At 41.8% G+C, this 15,175-nt stretch overlaps 2 protein-coding genes and 1 pseudogene across 4 annotated transcripts; 1 reads left to right on the top strand and 2 right to left on the bottom strand.

Moving 5' to 3' along the window:
* Positions 1–23: 23 nt before the first annotated feature.
* psmd6 (proteasome 26S subunit, non-ATPase 6) lies at positions 24–4,074 on the bottom strand. Its single transcript, XM_087800198.1, has 8 exons — positions 3,846–4,074; positions 2,603–2,808; positions 1,957–2,102; positions 1,681–1,900; positions 1,512–1,620; positions 1,280–1,448; positions 246–323; positions 24–180 (listed from the first exon to the last, which is right to left on the bottom strand). The coding sequence occupies exons 1-8, from the start codon at positions 3,988–3,990 to the stop codon at positions 84–86; spliced, it is 1,170 nt and encodes a 389-aa protein (XP_087656324.1). The 5' UTR covers positions 3,991–4,074; the 3' UTR covers positions 24–83.
* A 1,217-nt stretch (positions 4,075–5,291) lies between these two features.
* Positions 5,292–15,175, top strand: slc2a9l1 (solute carrier family 2 member 9, like 1). Of its 3 annotated transcripts, XM_087800831.1 has the most exons (12): positions 5,292–5,321; positions 8,903–8,998; positions 9,131–9,291; positions 9,364–9,488; positions 9,557–9,686; positions 10,613–10,761; positions 10,814–11,001; positions 11,065–11,175; positions 11,649–11,750; positions 13,441–13,516; positions 13,586–13,713; positions 14,649–15,175. In XM_087800831.1, the coding sequence occupies exons 1-12, from the start codon at positions 5,298–5,300 to the stop codon at positions 14,838–14,840; spliced, it is 1,482 nt and encodes a 493-aa protein (XP_087656957.1). In that variant the 5' UTR covers positions 5,292–5,297; the 3' UTR covers positions 14,841–15,175. The 3 variants fall into 3 exon arrangements, with proteins under 3 accessions (XP_087656957.1, XP_087656955.1, XP_087656956.1); XM_087800829.1 differs by lacking the exon at positions 5,292–5,321 and having other exon boundaries at positions 8,909–8,998; positions 9,154–9,291; XM_087800830.1 differs by lacking the exon at positions 5,292–5,321 and having other exon boundaries at positions 8,961–8,998; positions 9,157–9,291.
* On the bottom strand, positions 6,461–7,549 carry LOC148070839 (uncharacterized; annotated as a pseudogene).

Here is a 15,175-nt window from a genome sequence, read left to right as displayed (position 1 = left end):
GACTGGTTCTTGATGAGACGAGCGGCTGTTAGACAAAGTTTATTATTTACACACACAGAAGAACATGAAGGCTGTCGTCGTGGTTACATGTTTATAACTCTGGAAAGCTTCTGGACTCTGTTGAGCAGCAGATCTCCCTTCTTGATGGTCTCCTGGTACTGCCAGTTTTTGCTGTCGGGCCTGAAAGAACAAGATGTTAGAGCTTTGTGTGAAGCCAGCGACACCTAGTGGTCGTCAACCCTCACCTGTTGGTTTCAACGATCTCGTTGACTTTGTCAATTTTGCAGTGCAGACGTCCGGCAGCGATGAACCGCGACAGTTCCCTGAAGGAAGAACCAGATGAACACATGATCGGCTCTCACAACACACTTGATCGTCTTCCACGGGGATCCTAGATATGCAGTTTTTCCAGGTATTTTCCATATAAAACTGCTTAACTGGTTTGAGAACAAGTCTCGCGCCACACTTCGTTTGTCCTTATTGCGGAAATACAGCCAATCACAGATGCTACGTAATATTAACCAATCAGAAGCAACAAGAGGCGGGTCCATCTTTCATTAACGCACTACTCACTCAGGTACAGACTACGGTGAGTAATCCAGTCGTAGTTATTAAGCAACAGTGTCGCATGGATAATCTAAGGTTCTCGCTAAACGTTACGATAAATCCCCCAAAACAGCGTTAAGAAAGAGGAAATAAAATGGCTTTCAAAATAAAAGCGGCGCAATGTTCCGTCTCCATTATCACGATCATACTCTTGACTGTTTAAAACGTTTAATGTTTATTATCATGTATTAGATCATTAGCCATTTCTATTGATTATTTAAAACTAATTTAATTTTTCACCCAAAAAATGAAATGGAAGGTTTAAGATTTGAAATAACATTAACATTTTACTGGAGAAATTAATATTTTAGCTGTGACTCAAGCATGTGGTCCCAAGTTACCATCAACGACAGCCAGAGATCTCTTCTAGAAGATGTAGACTTAACCCAGAAGTATAACATGCATCAAGTACTTTCAAATGTGAAAAGAAGAGAAAAGGGAGTCTTCTGTACCATGTCTATGATTTTTTTGAATCTACCAAAAACGTATCATTACTTCCACAGTATATGCAACATTTTACTGATAAAATGAATTTTTGGGGGGGATTTAAAAAGTAGCCAAAATTCATCAGAACTGGGATCTCTGCTACTGATGATTACAGCTTGTTGACTCTTTTTGCTTAAAAATGTATCCAGGTTGTCTGCATAATTTGAGAAGGAATAGAGAAACTCACTGGTCGATGAACTCTGTGCTGACCCCGAACGCCTCAGCCATGTATCCGAGCGTGAGTGAGCGGTACGACTCCAGCAGCTGGCTGTAGGCCTGGATCCTCATCTCCCTGACGTAGTAGCGGTAGTGGGGTGCGAAGAGCCAGTCCTTCTTCATCTCCTGCTCCACTTTCGCTGTGGACGCATGGACAGGGTCAATAACACTCCACAACAAAGTGCTTGTGTGTTGTGTCTCACCCAGACTCTGGAAGAAGGTGGAGTAGCGACACTCGTAGAGGGAGAACAGATACTGACGGACCGACGGCAGACTGTGCAGGACCTCCAGGATCTCTGCGCCCTTGATAACCTGTAGAACACTAGACTGTTAATCACTAGGACTACAATATGTCACTTTGTCTCCACCTACCTTCTCGCGCAGGTCAGGTCTTTTGAGGGCGATCATGCAGACGTAGACGGTGTAGGTAACAAATGTCTTGTAGTCCATCAGCTCGTAGGACGTAAAGGTAGAAACTGTGTCCAGAAACAGCTCGGCGGCTTGTTTGAAGTCCCGGATGGCCACGCAGTAGAGACCCTGGTACACCTTCAGACGGTTCCTCCGGTCCCAGTCACCCCCCTCCTCGATCAGGCTGCGGAGAGTTGACATGATTATCTCTGGCTTTCTTTAGAGGCCGAGGATGTTTACCTCTTGGCTTTCTCAGAGTTCTGCGTGATCAGGTCGCTGTCCATGTAGAAGAGGCCGATCCTCAGCAGGTAGAAGACGATGTCCAGTCTGTGACCCAAAGCCACGGTCTTGTCATAGGTTTTTCTAAATGCTGTCAGAGCGCCCTCCTGTGGAGAAGAATTGTCCAGGTCATTACGGTCAGCAACCAGCGGACCACTAGAGCTTCATTTGAGAATAGGTATGAACAGACTAAATACATTTTTAAGTTAATAAAATGTATATTATCTTAGGACTGCATATTAGAAATGAGTGCCATATTGATATTGATGGTACATGATGGTAACAACTTAGCTCATTAGCATATAGCAAGATGGACAGGTTTACACTTGTTTGGAAGTTCCACGATCTTATAAGAACGCTGAAAACAGCGTGATGTAAAGTTCTTCCAATATTTCTCCGCCTCGCAATAGCAAACGAGCCTAGCAAGCTGCGCCGCGATATCGGACGCGATATCCATATTTTTCAGATATATCAAGCAGCCATATATTATATAAATAATCTCGTTTCATCAAATGTTTTGTTATCAAGTTGTTAGACCACCTGTTTAATGTTGACCATGGGAGGGAGAACATCTGACAAGACTGGACGAGCACAAATCATGCCTTACCTTGTCTCCGATTCGGATCAGATACTCTGCTTTGGCCATCATTGCATCTCTGATCTCGCTCTCTCCCAGGCTCTTCTCAGCATCTTCCAACACATCGTCCAGCCGCTTAATCTCCTCCTCGTTGGCCTTTTTCATTTTAGTGAGCAGGTCACTGTCCAGCTGCCACTTCAGATCCTTGCACAGCGTCTCGTAGTACGGCGCCATGTCTACGGAAAAAAAACTTAAAATGTATTGTACTCTTTCAAATTAGATTCAAACTGATGGCTGTAATATGAAATGGAGAGACATTTCAATTAATCTGTACATTTAGATCAGTTTAACATAAAAACAAGGTTTTTTTTAAACAAAGTGGTCAGACCAGATATGGGCACAGCGTGCCTGCAACGTCCATCTTGTATTGAAGCCTTGACATGGGAAATTGTTCAAAATCATTAACAAGTCTTTACTTTGCGCTTGCTTGGCTCTGCCGGTGTCAGTGCGCATGTAACGTTTACCCTGAGGAAATGGGAGCTTCCGCTACAAACCATCTTAAAATACAGTCTTGGTAAGACCCTCATCATGACAATCTTTATTAAATGTTTTTACTTTATAAAGTTCTCCCCAGTCTGAAATCTCAGCAAGTCCATTATGACAGACATAATCGTCTTTACTCCTCCTCCCGCCGGCTGTAATCTCACCACTTTGTTTATACAACGATTCCTTTGGAAGTGGAAAATTCCAGGACTGACCAATCACATCGGAGGGTAATTCGTGGTAATTGTAAACAAGATTTAATCTTAAATGTTGTACAATAGAGGTCCAAGATATATTAAATAGACACTTAAATCATGTTTTCATTATTTGTGGCATGTTTCAGATAGCTTAGCTCAACTAAATAAAAAATAAAAAACACCATACTGTCGTGAAGGCGAAAATCTACTGAATCTACACCAGATTCCTAAAATTGTGACGTCAGAACGTATCTTAAGGTGTATAATTCACATTATAATGGTCCAGGTACGAATGACATACATATCCTGAGATGAACGAAATGTACAAGCGACGTGTCAACTAGCTTCACTTGCGACATGTTAAAAGCGAATTAATATCAATGTTCGATTTAATAATAAAAGCGGGTTGAGTTATGTCGACGTTAACACTATGATCGTCCTGCTCTTTCAATGCGAAACACAAACCTGTACATATTTTGAAAATGTCATACAATCGGTCCGAGTGTGGATGTCGCGGGGAAGCGCTTACTCACTGTTAGCCTTGATAGCATCCATGAGCTCCGTCTTGACTTTAACGTCTTCCCGGTGTCCGTCCATGGTCAGCAGGAACTTCAGCTGTGCTATCCTCAGGTCAGGGTTCTTGGGCAGACCCTCTTCTTCTAGGTTCTCAAGCGGCATTTTGGTTCAAATATGGCAAGTGCTTGAAAAAAGGTAAGTCTTTCTTTGTGTGCTACTCTGCGATGACTACGGAAAACAGCGCAATGTAGTTTCCGCTGGAGCGTCAACGAGCAGCGGAAAAGAGACACCGCCTTTCTGCAGTTTACCTACTGACCTCTAGCGGCTGGAGTTAAAATTACACCTATATTAGCCCGGAGTCAGAGGAGTAACTTGACAGGAAACGGCAGAAATGACGTCAGAGGGACGTTACATGACACCGGTAGACGGTTATGAAATAAATGAAATGAATAAAGAACAACAAAAATCCCCTTTTCTTTGGCACGATGGTTTGAAATGTCGATAACCTATTTTATTTCATAGATTAGCTCGTTTTATAATTTGAATTTTAGTTGAATCCTTCTAAATATAAAATGTTTTATGTTGAGCACTTTTTTAATTCAAGTCAAGAATCTTTATTGTAAAATGTCTGACATCAAGTCCTTTAGCTAGCAGGAGCTTCAATGACTTTTGTGTCGGTCAAAGTTTTTTTGTAATTTTAATTTAATTAAATGTTGTAATTTTTCATCAGCTAATAAGCCTTGGCAAAGTGGTGCTCGGGGGCCACACACGGCCCTGGGACTCCATCTATGTGGCCCTCATGAGATCAAAATTATACAAAAATTATACATGTTCCTTTTATTTGACCATTTATTAAGTATTGTTTTTTTTTTGTTTTTTTTCGTCGTGCTTAATATTTTATTTTAGTAAATTAAATGTATGTCAAATTAAACATTATATGTTTTTTTTAATGGCATAATAACCATTTATTTTCATTATGTGTATTTTATGTAAATTGTAAAATATATGAAATATGTATAGATATTTTTCCCCTTTAAAATATTTATATATAATTAATTATAATAATAATAATTGATATACAATCTGATTAAGAATGAATGAGAATTAGGAGTGAACGGTGAAGAGTGAAGTAGAAGTAAAACCGTGTGTTGATAATTATTTCAGTTTTTAAAAAAAAGGTATGAAATGTAACTCTTATTACAATATTTCTGTTTTTATCTCAACAGTTTTTGCATTATTGGTGAATAAAAGTGAATACACACCCTTATGTTCTTTAGGCATGTCTCCTGAACTGTGTGTTGACAAGATTCTTCTGCTAACAAGAACACAATGTTGAACGAGGGCGATACATGTTGACCGCACGTAGCTCGCTCCTGTAGTTAAAATGTTTTGGGAAGTTAATGATAAGCAGCTTTGATGCATAAAAGGGTCCAAGGACCCCGGACTGTAGAGTCCTAGCGGAGGACAGAATGGAGTCTTTGCTGCATCAGCTGGTAAGATCAATACTTTTTTTTCTTTTTTGGTTACAGTACTTTTCTGTTCTTGTGAAAAAACGAGTTTTAGATCAGTTTAGATTTAGACGAGTCAGCGCACATGACAACAGTAGGTCAGAATAAATCGATACAATTTCTGTATATTTTCACCAGCTTAACAGTCATTCTCTGTATGTTTATTTTGACTATTGTAAGTGTTTAAAAAGGTTAATAAAGTTTTAATTCATGTCAAGAATCTTTATTGTAAAATGTCTGACATCAAGTCCTTTAGCTAGCAGGAGCTTCAATGACTTTTGTGTCGGTCAAAGTTTGTGTGTTTACTCTTATTTTCTGTAAGAATAAAAAGTCAACAGTCGTTAATGATAACACGCTTTAACAGCAAAGACTACATTGTACAAAACAACCACACAAACAACAACACAGGAAGGTCGTGCCACTTAAAACTCTGAAGAATGTTTTTAAATATTTCAGTCTCTGTCATGATGATCCTTTAAATAGTTGGACAACTTTCTGGTGGAAAATAAACCGATGCTCTGACTTTAGTTTACTTTACAGATGTGGTGTTATATGTGCTGGGCAAATTTGCCTGACCGGCTCCTGCAGCGCCTTGGGTCAGCTGCAGAGTCATCAGCCGGGGACCACCACTCATTTGAGTGTCGCTCTTTTGGCGGAGCTGATGTTATTGTCTTGACCCCCCAATTATTGTCCTTTTCTCTCAGCCAGAGCCAGAAGCTTGTGTCTTCTGCTTCCTCAGGGTGAGTGAGATTGGTTTCCCTTCCAAGCTTAGCCCCGGTTGTTCCCATGTCCCCAAGCAGCCTTGTTGCTGAGGCTCGGACAAAGCCCCTACAGCCTACTTCAACCGGGTAGGTGGTAGTGGACCAACCCGCCTCTCTGCACTGTGCAGCTAGCTCGGCGTACTTAACTACTTTATGCTCGTGGGCGGCTTGGATTCCCTCTCCCCAAGGGATGGTGAGCTCTATAAGCATGGCAGTCGTTGCAGCAGCAGACCAAAAGCGATGTCTTGCTGGAGTGAGTTGGTGGTAATTTTGTGGGGAAACTGTAGCTGTTTGCCGACGTCGACCTTCATGCTCTAGTCTCTTGCCAGAGAAAGGACGCACCAAGGGCTTTGTCGGCTGGTGTCACTTCTGCTTTCCCCTGATCTCACAAACCTGACAGGAAGCGGTTTGTCTTTGGGTTGGTTGTTGTCTGCAGTTCTCTAGGATTTCGGTTAGTTTCATTAGGACTTGGTCATGGCGCCATCTGCCCTGCATCAGAGCAAATCTGCAGTCTGACAACAAGTGCTGTAGGCTTTCTTTGGGTGCACTGCATAGAGTACAGCTCTCCTCCTTGCCGAACCACTGGTGGAGTTTTCTTGGACATGGCAAGCTTGCCCTGAGCAGAAAGCTGGTTCTAGTTTGGGGCATCTTCCACAGGTCGACTCAGCTGATGAGTCTCCTAATGGTTCCTTCCCAAGTGGTCCACCTTTCATTGCGGCCTTGTGATATGGCCTTGATGGAATATTGCTCCTGGTTTACTTTTGACACCTCTTCCACAACCATGGCTTTCCGTTCCCTCTTTGTGACCTTGGACCAGAGGCGTGGAGAACTGTTCCAATCCAGCCCTGCTCTCCCAAATTGCACCCTTCCAACTATCTCCTAATGCTGGAGCCTGCTGATGGCCTTCGAAACCTCTGGCTCTGCTTGCCACTTGTGGCCCATTCGGTCTAGTAAAGATGCATTCCTCACTGTAGGGTCAGAGAATTCATTCAGCTCCTTTTCCTGCTTATAGCTCAAGGTGATGGACCGGATCGGCAGCTGCAGCGAAGTTGCCCTGAACATCCCTGTGACAGAGAAGCAACAATTCAGGCCCAGCCACTTTCGTATGTAGGAGTTGGCTAGGCTGTCCATTGCGTTTGCTGTTGAGTGTGGAATTTCGCACATCTTTAGTGGCCACCTAACCCTTTGGTACAATGTGAAGTTGTAGCAACACAATTTATACTTTCCAAGGAGCTGACTTTTGTTGATGTTTGCCAGGCCTTCGGAGAGTTGCTTCCGTGCTGCCTTGTCTGCGTGATTGTCCGACAGATCCGCGTTGTACTGCCTCCCTAGGCTTTGGATGTGCGTGTTGGCCAGGAGAGGGATTTGCTCGCCTCCAGCAACGTAGATATGATTAGTTTTTCCTTTATTAGTTATGAGAGGCTTCTTGATTTTGAGGGTTTTTATCTTCATCCTTGCCCATTTCACTAGCTCATCATAACTTCTGTTAGTGACTTTTACACAACACAGCTGCCATTAATTCCCCTCAGATAATATACATGTACAGTATGTTTCTTAACATGTATACGAGTACAGTTGTGAACAATTGTATAGCTGGAAAAACACAGAGACAGCGAAAAACCCAGGACCTAATTTCACAAGACTACATAAAACACCAGATACAGTCAAGTAACAAAAATCTTCCATGATTATAAGTGACTGACTTTACCTTCACAGTGTAGGTTGATCTAGTTGAGCTGCTGGTCTGGACTTTTGGAGATTTTGTTTTTTTTGTTTGTCGTTTTTAGTATGTATGGAAGTAGACATCAGAATGGTTTAACTTAATCTTTCTTTTTTTGATATTGTAGTTTTTCCGTATTTAAATTAAATATTGAATTTAATAATTTGAACATTGAATTGTTGTATTTGTTCGGATTTAATCATTGAATTCATGAACATGAATATTTTCAAAATGAATTGCCTTTTTTTAAACATAGTTTTATATTGTAATTCCATTCATTAAAAAAATATTACCTAGATTCAATATTTTTTAATTTGTGGCCTTTCAAATTCAATATAAATGCTGGTATAGCAGTGCCCACCAGACAATATCCAAACAGCACCGAGCTACTTATTGTACTTTTATTCAAAAATGTATTTTTGCATTGATGGAATTAGAACACCAACTCTTTGTGTGAAAAAATATTAAATTGTATAAAACAAGTAATTCAAAAGCAAATAACAAATTCAACATTTTGATAAATTCAACGTTACGACATTTGAAAATCTTAAAGTCAACCGTTCAATATTCTGATTGCACTGCTATTCTTCCATAAATATTCTCCTTTTGACTCTTATCATAAACATATCACTGGAGTACTGAAGTAATATTTAAGACAAAAGTAATTTAAATGTATTAATATTTTTCCTGTGTGTCCGCAAAATGTCATTCTATAATAATATAATAACTCACATTTCCCTGATCCTTAAAACTCTTCACTGGCTGCCAGTTTCTTTCAGGATCCATTTTAAAATTCTTGTTCTTACTTTCAGATCTATTCATGGTCAGGCTCCAAACTATCAACAAATATTAAAAATAACTTTTAGATTATTTAAGTAAGTGTCAAAATGTTTAATATTCTGTTAATATTAAGCGTTATTTTGCTTAAATATTCCATCATGATTAATTGATCACATTTAGTATAATACCTGATATTTTGATCCAGTTTTACAACGGATTCTTTTTTTTGTGTTTTTATATATTTTATACATTAAATTATTATTCACCAGATTAAAACCGAGAAAGTTTGTTTTTTTGTGGCGCAGACTCGTGGAAAGGCTCTGCTGTTCATGGTCATCTTGGGGATGGGAGGAACCTTCCAAGCCGGGTTTCAGCTGACCAGCCTGAGCTCGCCCACCCCGGTGAGACTCTTCTGGATTGTTTTGCCGTCACCTCACTCTCTGTGGTTCCATGGGTTTTGAAAGTGAGGTTCACCCTTGACCTCGCGAGCAGAAGCTGCATGACGATGAACTGTCCCAAATCTTTCACTCCAGTTCATACAGAACTTTATCAACAGCAGCTGGTACCAGCGATACCATGAGGTTCCTCACCAGCAGACCATCACCACCATCTGGTCCCTCATCGTCTCCCTGTACGCCGTGGGCGGACTTCTCGGCGCGGTCAGCATCAAGTTCGTCACAGGCGTGTTTGGAAGGTAAAACCGGAAAGAAAGAAACCACTTCTCTTTTCGTTCTCTGTCAGTGCTTTTTCTGTCTTTCCTCACCAGGAAGAAGGGGATGATCAGCTGCTGCCTGGTGTCCATCACGGCCGGAGCCGTGGTGCTGCTGAGTCGAACAGTCGAGTCTTTCGAGATGATCATCGCGGCGAGGATCCTGTACGGATTCTCGTCAAGTAAGCTCTGACGGAGCCGTCGTGACCGAGCCGAGAAGCGTTTTTGCAAACTCTTTTTTGACCTGCAGGTTTGGGGATGTACTGTCACCAGATGTACCTCAGCGAGATGTCGCCGCGACGCATCAGAGGGAACGTGACGATGACGTCCTCGACCTTCATGAGTATTGGAAAGCTGGCGGGACAACTCTTTGGACTCAGGTGTGCAGGCTTCCATCAACGCTCATGGTGAACTGAACCTTGCATGTCTCTAGTGGAGAGACCAGATTAAGGGCAGTTAAGATAAGGGATAAACTTTCTTTAAGTTACAAAAAAGGGAAACACCTAAATGCAAATGATTTACCCAAAAACTGAAAATTAAAAATCAGGGTTACCAAGGCCAGAAACTGAAACATTGAAAGAATTAATTACATATAAGTGGCTGGGACGGTGGTACATGTCAGTTCGCTTCCAAGGCGGGAGGGAGCCAACTTGTGAACCTTCTGTTTGGAGTTTGTAAGTGTGTGTGAATGGTTGTGTTTTAGTGTGCCCTGCAAAAAACTAGCATCCTGTCCAGGGGTGTCCCTCGCCTCTCGCACGAAGAAATGGGATAGGCTCCAGCCACCCGCGACCCCCATAAGGGAATAAGCGGCACAAAATAAATGGGTGAATGATTAATGAATATTTTAAGCCTGTTTGTAGCAGAAGCTAAAAAGGCTAACATGCTACAAAGAAGGAAAACACTCCAAGTCTCGCGGGAGTTCCCAGTGTAGACAGCAGACACTGGACTGGTCATTTAAACCAAGTTCTGTAGTAAAGTGCGTCCTTTAAATAATCAAAATCAAGCATTAAAGGGGAAAAAAAAGTAACGTTAAAATGTTACATAGTACGGCTTTAACCCTTGCGTTATCTCAGTGGTGACTCAATGTGTCTGCAAATAAATGTGTTTGTGGTATCCCTTGTGGTGTCTCTGGGTCAAGGTGAACGACCTCCACCACTGTATATGTATCTATGGAAGCCAGGGAGGTCATTGACCTTGACCCAGAGACCACACATGCAGACAAAACCCTCCAGCCCATGTGTGTGAACATCTTGAAGTGGACACACAACAGAGAGAATGGAAAATTAACGTCTGATCTGATCTGCAGCGAGATACTGGGTCAGGAGCATCTGTGGAACGTCCTGATGGCAGTCCCGGCGTGCTTCTCGGTTCTCTCCCTGCTGCTGCTGCCTTTCATCCCTGAAGCTCCCAGGTACCTCTTCATAGAGAAGGGCGACGAGGAGGGCTGCAGGAGAGGTGAGGCGTCACACGCTGCAGCCACAAACCACAAGTCATTTGGATCTGTCAGCGCTGCAGAGTCTGTGGGGGAAAGGGAACTTCAAGCAGGAGATGGACGAGATGCTGCTGGAGCAGGCCGCCATCGACTTCGCCAAGTCAAAGAGTCCTCTGCGCCTGCTGAGGGACCGCACGGTGCGATGGCAGCTGATCACAGTCCTGGTCATCGTGCTGTGTAACCAGTTGTCGGGCATGCCTGTGGTGAGCTTCCGTCCTCGGACCGTCCTCACAAAGATCCCCTTCAAGAGCGTCTCTCCTCCTCAGGTCAGCACCTTCTCCTACGACATCTTCCTGAAGGCCGGGATTCCCAAAGACAAGATTCGCTACGCTACTCTTGGACTGGGAGTGTCTGAGATTTGCACCTCCGTCAGTAGCGTGAGTCGACCTGAACACCTCACCGTGACTCATCGTTTCCCCTCCAATAATCATTCATTCCATTCCAGGTCCACCGACTATTCATTTACAGTTGCTTCCATTTTTCCACAATTGCACTTTCATTTAATTTAAATCAAAGTCATACAGTGTTTTTTTATTTTAGGCACCGAATTAATAATATTAAAAGGAGATTAATAGAGCCTTTTCATAATAAATATTTAAAAAATTTCAAAAAAGAAAAAAAGGTATTCTGTCATGTTTTGTTGTTGTTTCTGAATCTGTTTTCAACTGTGAGAAGAGCACAATTTAATCTCATTAAAATTCTACCTCCTGATAACAACTTGAACCCGAGTTAATATACAGAACACTAAGTGTTATATTTTATAAAAATGTTTAACCTGGTGTTATCAGGTCAATGTGCTTCTCATTAACTTCTCAGGACACGAACGCATAAATTTTGTGATTCTCTCCAGGGCCTGCTCATCGAAAAAACTGGGAGAAAGCCTCTGTTGTGCGGGGGCTACGGTGTCCTGTCTGCCATCTGGGTGGTTTTCACCATCCTGCTCAACATACAGGTGAGAAACACCCAGAGTGCACTGCAACAATTCTTTATACTTCCAAAAGTTATAGTAGAACATTTGGATCTGTTCATTTTCAACAGATAAACACAGACGATCTCGTCCTTTCTGGAATTGATCACGTTCATGCGTGATTCCTGATTAATTATTCGTGATTAAGTTTCATGTCAAAATACTATATTATTTGATCATATATTAGATATAAATAAAATAAAATAATATGATAAGAAAGTATTTACCTCAGTTACTATTTTTGAAAAATGGAATAGCTTTATTTTTTCTCTCTTTGTCACTGGTGAGGGTTTATGAATAAAATGTCAAACATATATTAAATATATATTTAATTTCATTAAATGCTGTTATATTCATAGGTCATGATGTCAACCGACATAACCTTGACCAAACTTAAAGTGTAGTTCACCCAAAATTCATTCATCCATTTTCAACTAAGGGTTGGGATTTTTTCCAGAGAAATCTGTTCTTTTGAGAGTTTTAGTTGAAACTATATGTTCAGTTAAATTATACTTCTGCGATGCTAGTATACATCCATTTCTAATGGGTGAAGCCTTGGCCTGGGAGAGAGGTCATCAGGTGGTCCCCAACCTTCTCTGGGCGTTTCGACCCTTAACCACAACGCACTCCAGTTGGTGGGTCTGCAGTGACTGGCCAAGTCACTGCCCCTCTCCCCAGGCTTCCAGCTTGTGCCCTCTCTTTTGTGCCAGAGCCAACAGGTGGCTCTTTCGGACGCTTCTCCAAGCCTGCAAACTCCTGCTTTTCTTCAGTCCAACCTTGGTCAATAGATCCAACCCTCGGCATCCCACTTCCATCGTCATCAGCCATGCTGTCCACTCCTTATCCCGGCAGTCTTGGACAAGTTGCTGGTATTTAGCTTTTTTCCTCTCTGCAGCTTCCTCACAGCCCTCCTCCCACGGCACCGTCAACTCCACCGGGATGATCTTCTTCCCCTCTGGAGACCACATGGTCTTAGAGTGGTGGAGAGTCAAGCCTCTGGGAAAGTTTCTTCCCAAGGTCAACCTCCATTTCCTATCGCTGTGCTGATTGCAGGAGGTTTTGCCTGGCTTGGCTCTGGACAACAGGTCTTTGACCTGCTTTCACGAGGGTGATGGTGCCCAGCAGTGGTCTTGCTTTGGTTGCTTCTTCCTCCTCTCTTGCTCTAGGATATCTGCAAGCACTGCCAACACTTTGTCATGGCGGCACCTCTGTCTACCTTGCACCCGGAGTCCTCCCTCATCCCACACCCGTGCAAATGTACTGGGGTCAGTAAGGTGTCATCCACTGCTCGGAGTAGAAAGGATATCAAGAAGGACTCCAGCCGCCACAGTTCACTCCATGTGATGGATCTCTTGGGGAGGTTCCACCTCGTCCAGACTCCTGGATTTTGCTCGATGGATTTTGCTCTTCTCCGTTCTTCCTCAAGGTTAATGTAGCGACTGGAGCTCACTTGTCTTCGTCTTCATCTTTGTCCAAAAAGACACTTAAAAACATCCAAATACCTCCATACGTCTGTAATTTTAATTCATTTAATATTCTCAACAACAACAAAAAAATCCTCTGGAGAGTAAATCTGATGTTCAATGCTAAAAATGTAAATAAAAACTGCTCAAAATCAGCTTTAGTCAGATGGATTCCCAGGAGAAGAGAGTCATGTGACACTTTTACTTCGCAGGGGTCCGACCCCTGGATCTCGTACCTGAGTGGAGCTTTGATCTTCCTGCTCGTCGTCTTCTTCTGCGGAGGCCCCTGTATGATCCGCAAGTTCACAGACACGTGTCAAAACACGTGCTTCAGCTTCTTGTTCTTGCTTCACACAGCGACCGTCACGCCGGCTCTCTTCAGCGAGATCTTCCTCCAGTCCGACCGCCTGTCTGCCTTCGTGGTCGTCGGGATCGAGCGCTGGGTGACCTCCGGTGTGATGGGCTTCGTCTTTCCATTCATGTTCGTGAGTAAAACGGAGCTTTTGTGGGGAAGCAGTCACTGTTGAAATGTCACACTTAGTTAAATGTAAGTCAAGTTCAAGGAGGAGAATTATAAAGTGCGAAAACAATCTGGAGTCATTGATCCAGAGTAGTGAAGGAGGCGAAGAAGAGAGTGCAGGCAGGTGGAGACAAAGAGAAAAGGAGAAGCTCATTAGGACAGTTGAAATATGTAGAAATATTTGTTGTGATATGGTAGTTTGAAGACTTCAGTCAAGTTATTTCTGATTTAATATTATTTAAAAGAATTCTAAAAAAAAACAACACTTTCATTGATTTTGTATCGATTGGTATTCATAATCCTTTATTTTTTTAAATCCTAACTTTTTTTTCTTTCTTTATTATTTTTTTGAACGAAATGACAAACACATAAATTCCAAAACTAAAATAATAAGTGTATATAAAATAATAAATAGATTGGCAGAATTATCCCAACATTTTTAATGATTTTTTTGCCTCATGTTTATTGAAGGGAAAAACGGGTAAATATATATTTTATTCTCAGGTTTTTCAATATAAGTAAACATAAAAATGTTATTGTTACTCATTTACTCATTTTTCTTTTTACATTTTTCCTTCATATTTCTGTATACTGTAAATACAATGGTATAAATTATACCAGCTTTTTTATAAAATACATTTTGTCCCTGTTGAAGAACAAGACAAGATATAAGAGTGTATCACTGGGACGTTTAGAGAAGAAGAAAACAGAAAAATAAAAAAAAATTGTCAAACTGAGTCCAAAAGGAGCCAACATCTTTTATACTTTAAGAAACTGGCAGAAAAATATAGATTTAACAAACTGTCTTCAACATCAGGTCTGACATGATCTTGTAGAATAGTGTGTAAAAGTAAGCAGCAGCTCAAAGGCTGATGGGTAATCTAACACTGGTCTGATCAGAACGCTCTGGACTCGCTCTGCTTCATCATCTTCGCCTGCAACTGCCTGCTGGGTTCTCTGTACATCTTCTTCCTGCTGCCCGAGACCAAAGGCAAGACGCTGCTGCAGATCTCCCAGGATTTCAACTCCATCACAGTGTGCGGCAGATGTCTCCCGGAGGAGAAGACGACGGACGCAGAGACCAGATTATGAGACTCGTCTACGGTGTCCATTAGATACCAGGCCACAGTACAGATAATAATAGAATTTATGTTTCATGGATTGTTACCGTCTTATTTTAAACTATTCAGATTTTCTCCAAAGTAACATAATCTTGTGACTCTTACACGCTCGTTCAGTCAGGTTTACTCTAAAAAATAAACCTGTGAACTAGTGAAAATTAGCAAAACAACAATACTCTATGGGACCACGTTGTTGCACAAGAACCGGTTTTAGGAATCACTGATGCAACGCTATACTGAGATGGATTTTTCATGCGCTTTTTATTTTGGTTGTTTATATCCGGAGGATGACTGTGATGCTGACAT

Source organism: Callionymus lyra, chromosome 10, assembly GCF_982586985.1.
Source record: "Callionymus lyra chromosome 10, fCalLyr1.hap1.1, whole genome shotgun sequence".
In the NCBI taxonomy this organism is placed as follows: domain Eukaryota; kingdom Metazoa; phylum Chordata; class Actinopteri; order Syngnathiformes; family Callionymidae; genus Callionymus; species Callionymus lyra.
Note: the sequence above shows the minus strand (reverse complement) of the source record. Positions and strands in the feature narration are given on the sequence as shown.